The 6,428-nt window shown below is 46.6% G+C and overlaps 3 protein-coding genes across 3 annotated transcripts; 1 reads left to right on the top strand and 2 right to left on the bottom strand.

The window, feature by feature from the left end:
• Nucleotides 1-173: 173 nt before the first annotated feature.
• Nucleotides 174-611, bottom strand: PENARI_c165G07132 (uncharacterized protein; the record flags this gene model as incomplete). Its single annotated transcript, XM_022638063.1, has 1 exon — nucleotides 174-611. A coding segment is annotated over one exon (438 nt), but the record flags the coding sequence as incomplete, so codon positions are not given.
• Nucleotides 612-828: 217 nt separating this feature from the next.
• PENARI_c165G06255 (uncharacterized protein) lies at nucleotides 829-2,383 on the top strand (the record flags this gene model as incomplete). Its single annotated transcript, XM_022638062.1, has 5 exons — nucleotides 829-942; nucleotides 993-1,059; nucleotides 1,154-1,452; nucleotides 1,498-1,815; nucleotides 1,865-2,383. 5 exons carry the CDS (start codon nucleotides 829-831, stop codon nucleotides 2,381-2,383), a joined length of 1,317 nt encoding a protein of 438 aa, XP_022482083.1.
• Nucleotides 2,384-2,733: 350 nt separating this feature from the next.
• PENARI_c165G00144 (uncharacterized protein) lies at nucleotides 2,734-3,114 on the bottom strand (the record flags this gene model as incomplete). Its single annotated transcript, XM_022638061.1, has 2 exons — nucleotides 2,734-2,975; nucleotides 3,033-3,114. The coding sequence occupies 2 exons, from the start codon at nucleotides 3,112-3,114 to the stop codon at nucleotides 2,734-2,736; spliced, it is 324 nt and encodes a 107-aa protein (XP_022482082.1).
• Between the last annotated feature and the right edge of the window lie 3,314 nt (nucleotides 3,115-6,428).

The raw sequence follows: 6,428 nt of genomic DNA, 5'->3' as shown, positions 1-6,428 counted from the left end.
TGTTGCTTCCGATTCATGTCGATCGCTGCTGAAAATAATTCATTCTCTCTGGACATTATTGAGGTCCACTCCACGTCGGAAAGAGCTCTTGAGATAGAAAATTCATCCAATCTGGTGAAATAATAAGATACTGGCGGCCGATCGAGTATCAAGGCTTCAGTTTTCACTTACAACACCGAGTTTTCCTCTGCCATGAGTATTGTATGTTCCAACATCTGCAGGCTTTCGCTGAATAGCCGAAATTCCGTTTCTTCGAAGATATCAAAACTACCAGAATCCGATTCGTGCAAATAGAGCGAGGACGAGTGATCTTTCCACTCCTTGAATGTACCCAAAAACCTTTCACATGTATCCTGGGTGTTCGAAATTGCCGCCCGAAGATGAATGTGGACTTTGCAACTGAGATTGATATCGCAAGAATATGTACCCTCTACCTCTGATGTAATACTCTCCAATCGCCTTTTGACGGAAAGTGGTTGACGGCCAATTTTATTCAGGAGTTCGCCAGTGCGCTCACTAGCTTGAATATTCTCTAATAGAGCATGCACGCCGCGCTGTGCAGCTTTAGCAACTTGGGCTGTAGTTGCACCAATACTTGTCAGGTCGGGCATCATGCGTTTGGGTAACTGTAGGTAGCGAACTTGTTAAATGGATATCACAATTAGTCAACATAGGCAGACTCACCATAGCAAAGAGGGGTAATTGCTGTTTCTGTCTTCAGATATAGTTGTCTGTAAACGGGGCCAATTCTTTATTTGGAGACTGTTCACTCTCAAGATTAAAATACGGAGGATAACCTTTTATCATATCTCTAAAGCCTCCAGAAGAATGTCTGTGTCCAGTTTGATCAACAGTCAAGATGGGCATATACCCGCCTCAAAGAGAATTCCAGCCATTGCTAGGCCCTCCATTAGCGACCGGGCAAAACATGCTCTCGATATCGTCCGTCCCACCGACTAATTCATAAAACAGGCTTGCTAACTTGATTATAGGTGGAGAAATTCGTTGAAGAAGAATGCATCCTGGCAGATGCCATATTTGAGCAACAACTCGGTGAAGGTACTCAAAAGCGCTTCTCGACCAACCCTCCTATAATGGAAGACCTAAAGGCCAAAGCAAAGCAACTTGGCCTTTTATTTATTTCTACCGAAAGAACAGTCCAAGAAGGGGCCTCAATTCAGTACATTAGAATATGGACTCATGGCAGAGTACCTTGGGAAGAGCCGCACCGCAAGCGAGGCAACGAACTGCTCTGCCCCAGACACTGGTAACATGGAAGTCCTGGCTAAATATGGTACCGAAGCCCAGAAGAGTCGATGGCTCACCCCACTGCTTAACGGTGAGATTCGCTCGGCCTTCCTCATGACGGAGCCGGATGTCGCCTCGAGTGACGCCACAAATATCGGCCTACAGATGTACAAAGATGGCGATTACTGGGTACTAAACGGCCAGGTATGTCTGCGATGGGCCATTCAACGTCAATTACTAATTCTGTAGAAATGGTGGAGTAGTGGAACAGGCAATGTTCGCTGCAAGATCTACCTTGTTATGGGCAAGTCGGACCCTTCAAACACAACTAGGTACAAGCAGCATTCTGTCATCCTTGTGCCGGCCAATACGCCTGGGCTGACAGTATCGCGGGTGCTCTCGGTCATTGGGTTTGATCACGCCCCTGAAGGCCATGGTCATGTCAGATTTGACAACGTACGAGTTCCAGCAGAAAACATGATCCTCAGTGAAGGTCGAGGATTTGAAGTCGTTCAAGGTAGACTCGGCCCAGGACGCATCCATCATGCTATGCGGTCAATTGGTGGAGTGAGACATTGCCGTCCTCAAGACACGCGAATGCCACTAACTCTGTTAGGCCGAGAGAGCTCTCGACTGGTTTCTCTCGCGTATCAGTGATCCTACAAAGTGGCCGTTCGGCCAACGGCTTGCCGACCATGGAATAATGCTTGAGCGAGTAGCACAAAGCCGCATGGAGATTGACTCTGCTCGCTTGGTCATTCTCAACGCGGCGATCATTATCGATGAGTTGGGCGGTAAAGGTGCACTGAAAGAGATCGCCGAAGCGAAGGTTCAGTCCGCATCTGTGTTGCTAAATGTTGTTGACCGCGCCATCCAGGCCTATGGCGCCGCCGGTGTGAGCCAGGACACACCTCTGGCGGCTTTGTGGGCACATGCGCGCACAATGCGCATTGTGGATGGCCCAGATGAAGTTCATATGCTTCAACTCGGCAGGAATGAAAGCAAAAGAGGAGACACACTCCGAGCAAGGATTGAGACACAGAAAGTAAAAGCAGCGCAGTTGTTCAGGCGATACCACCTTGAACAGGTTGATAGCCTGGAGCTCAACAGAACTCCTGCAAAGGCTTATTTGTAAGGCAATGACTAGAATGAGATATACATGTTGTAAAAGGGTCGTTATGTACAATGAAGGAATAATGTTTGTCGATTTGTATTTTACTTTCATTTATAATCACACCCATTACGACTCTAGAGCCAGGCTTTCTTCTACAAGATGACAAGATCTATTTCACTATCAGAAAGGCCCCGAATCTCTGAAAATGAACAATGGCGGACATGGTTAGCCAAGCATGACTCCTTGGTTTCTTCGTCCTTATTTTGTCACCCACCATTGCCAAATATTGCAGTAGTTGCTGGAGTAACAAGAGCCATTGTACTGTATGTAGTTGAAATCAGTGTAGCCAGGGCATATACTGGTTGATGCCATTATTTGGCCGTGTTATCGTACAGGAGCATTGTCTTGCCTTTTCCGGGATCACCTCTGATCCAGAGCAGACGGTTAGTTTGGTTTTCCTGCCATTGTTTAAATTGCTCGTTATCCAAGATCCAGTAGTATGACTCTTTGAGCAGCCCTCCGTTGGTGGCTCTAATACGTTCTTTGTCATCGCCGGGATTGGTCGTCCGCAAATCCCGTAGGCACGCTTGATTCAACGATGTTTCTGGTTGTGCTGAGGCAGTGACTCGAATTAGTCAAGTTGAATTGGAATTATGTCTTCCCCACTTACGGAACTGAGCGGTGATGTGACCATTGTTCTGCCCCACTTGAAACCCGGAATTTTCACCGGTATATGATATCGCAGATGCCATGATTGCAGCCAGGCAATGGTAGAAGGGGTAGTCGCGAAGACACAATTGAGTCGCCAAAGAACCCCGCTCCCAGGTGACCTATCAAATCCACGCTAGTAAGGCACCGCTCGGTCTGATTTCAAGCTCCTCCTTCTGCCGAAGAGGCATGACTTACACCCTCTTTTTGCTTGTTGTTAATATAGAGTGGAAGTTGTGTAAATTCGGCCATGATCTGTTTGTCCACCCTCAATGAGGAAAAAAATGCTATCAACGTCAACGGGGAAGGACCATTGAGATTATCAACCGTATGAGTATTCTCGGTAAATAACCCAGCACCTCATCATGTGATTCAACCTTACAACACATCTCGATGGTTTGAAACTTGCTAGATCAATCATGGACTAGCGTGTTTCAAGATTGAATTCAGGAAAGAATCAAAGAGAATAAAGTGAAACTGATTTGGAGCCCGTCTGCAGCGGTAAGCCACTAGGTGATCGTGCCAGGTAGCAGCGACAGAGCCGTGCAGGTCGTCACGCTGGAAGCAGGATCACTGGGTGATTGTGCCAGGTAGCAGCGACAGAGCCATACAGGTAGACACGCTGGAAGCAGGATCACCCTGTTATATCCACGTTCCTGTAGGGGAGGGCTTTGGCTTTTATATTCTTCGGACTGTGAATATCGACAAAGATCATCTATCCAGTGAGGTTGGCACAGCACCGCATTCTTCAACCAGCCGAATCTTCCTGCGATCGTTTCATTACTTTGTTTGCTCATCCCAACGGAAACTAGCGGGGTGAACTCTGCTGGGGCAGGGGTGTTGATGTTTCCGGATTAGATTCATTTGTCGTGGACAAGAACAATACCTGGATCCATGAAAAGGTAGGTAAATGACTCCCGAGACTCAAGTCAATTGTGTTTTTATAAAGCAGCAACTAATCGAGTCTCACTGTATAAAAATGCTTGTCGAATGTCGATCAATAAGGCTAACAAAAGCCTGTGTAAAATGAGGGCGGTGCCACGTCGCTGGTATTTTCTGCCCTCAAAAAGCAGGTAAACTGTTCTTCCGCCGCGTACCCTTATATCGTCTACAGAACTTCTTTTTGTTTCGCTAAACTAGGCGTCTCATCCTGAATTCATCCGACACCAGTGATCGCAGCCGTTTTTATCTTCCAATTGCCCTGCCCGTGTCCGTTGCGAACGTTCATCCACAAGGTTACAGTACTGTACTGTAGAATAGAGGCTTTTGAGCTTTCTTTCATAGTAGGTTCTCCTGCCTCTCTCACCGCCATTTCAGATCCTTTGTTGTTGATTTTGATTCGCCGCTTATCGTTACTCAGCTCACCTAGAGACAACCACGCAGATTTTGATCGGACAAAGTTATGTGATATCGTACAGTACTTTTCGAAATCAGCTATACCTCCAAACCTTTTCTTCTTGATTCGGAGAAACTAATTCCGACGCGCGCTAGGCCGGGTTAGGCCACCGCCTCATAATTCTGGCAAAACTGTTATCGTAATGATTGTATGGCTAGCAATGAGTCATCGTCACAGTATCGTATATTACATAGAACCGCTTGGAATCGTTTGGTAGATCTGGCGATCTTGCCAGATCGCCCGCTAGCTTCCCCTCTCCCGTCAGCCACGTTTTGCCTGTTTCCACCCATTCTTTCCACATGCAGCGAACCACCGTCTGATATATATACTGTAACCAACCTTTCAATCTTGAGGAATATAGGAAACCTCATTTCATCACTTTTGACAATCGTTACACGGGCGATGCCGTGCTATTTATGGTTTCCCCCCGACAAGAGAACCATCCATTGGAGCAATAACACCCTATGGTGGAGATGCCGGTACTTGGTCGGCCATGTTATGACGATAGTGTTCAGCAAATATCCCAAGGTTTTGCTTAGATAAATATAGGATATAGTATCTTTGAAAGAGAGAATCATCTCCCCCGGAGCAATTACCTCGCTTACTGCTGGTAGCGAGCCTTCGTGTCATCCTCGACCAAAGTACGTCAAGCTGTACGGGCAAGGCTTTGTTCTATCTGAAGGAGCACCGAGAAGCCCTACAATCTAAGCGGGCATCCGTTGGAATATTCTGTTTTCAGGTAACTACAACAAGACGCTCGCGCACGTTACGGCGAAATTGCGACAGTGGACGAAGACAAACGTGTCTGGGCAACTTGCCTTAAGTTCCTTGACTTGTGGACAAAGACCAAGTCAAAGGGTTAAGCGTCATTTTTCTTACTACCGTACATTATCAGAAGATAACCCAAAAGAAAAAAGAAAAGAGAAAAAAAAAACATTGTCTTAAACAGTTTAGCCCGATTTCTTGCTGAACGTCATACACCACAAACCAGGGATCAAGGAGTAACACCAGGTTGCTGATCAATCTTATTGCAGTTTCGACCCTGGTGTTTTCCATCTCAAAGCTGTGCCCACTCGGACTGGATAGTTGGCCCAAGGATTTTCAGATCGAGGATAGGCTGTGTACCAAGAATGCGATGTCTTGTAGCGCAGCGCTCAGATAGACAATCTAGAATAATTGGTTACTGTATAAGAACTCTTGGTACCAAACTTACCTCTCCAACACCAATGCTAAATCCTCATTCGAGTTGGGACAATGACCAACTTTACACCCTTCACACAGTTCACTATCGTGCGGTCCTCTGCTTTGACCAGAAAAACTGGGCCGCTCTACCTCAATTCCATTCCATTTTTTGAGCCAGTATGTCACTCTTTCCGCATAGCACTCGGTATCCAGGATTAGCCGACCAACTGCTCTGCAGTTTCTGCATCGCTGGTGATACAGTCGTGCATTATATCGCTGTCGGGGGTACATGCGAATTGTAATCGCGACTTTTTTGCTCGACCAACCGCTGGAGTAACATCCGCTGTTTTGGCAAATAAATCGACCCATAACGTTTGTGTCCCATTCTTCAATATTGGTTTCCTCATTATCGGCGTCAAAGAAGCCTATTTGAAGCCCTTCCTCGTCTAATAACCGTGCTACGTCGTCATGAAGCTTTGGGTGGAGCGACCACAATTTCGCAGCTTTGCGTCCCTTGCGTGGCATTTTGAACCTGGGTGTCGGTTGCGGAGTTTAATATGTTAATGATATCAAAAGCTTGGGCTGAGGACTCGGAATATGATCGGAATATGGCTTTGGATGGGCTTAAGAACACTTTTCTGGGAGAAAGGCTACCCCGCTTCAAAGCAGCAGCTGTACCTCTGAGGACAACGCATCGCTGCCACAGCACGAGTTGATAGGTAGATATGTTTCATGTGGTGTAACACGACGCTAAACGCACAGCTGAGATAAGAATAAAAA

This window comes from Penicillium arizonense, assembly GCF_001773325.1.
Source record: "Penicillium arizonense strain CBS 141311 chromosome Unknown PENARI_contig165, whole genome shotgun sequence".
Classification (NCBI taxonomy): Eukaryota; Fungi; Ascomycota; class Eurotiomycetes; order Eurotiales; family Aspergillaceae; genus Penicillium; species Penicillium arizonense.
Note: the sequence above shows the minus strand (reverse complement) of the source record. Positions and strands in the feature narration are given on the sequence as shown.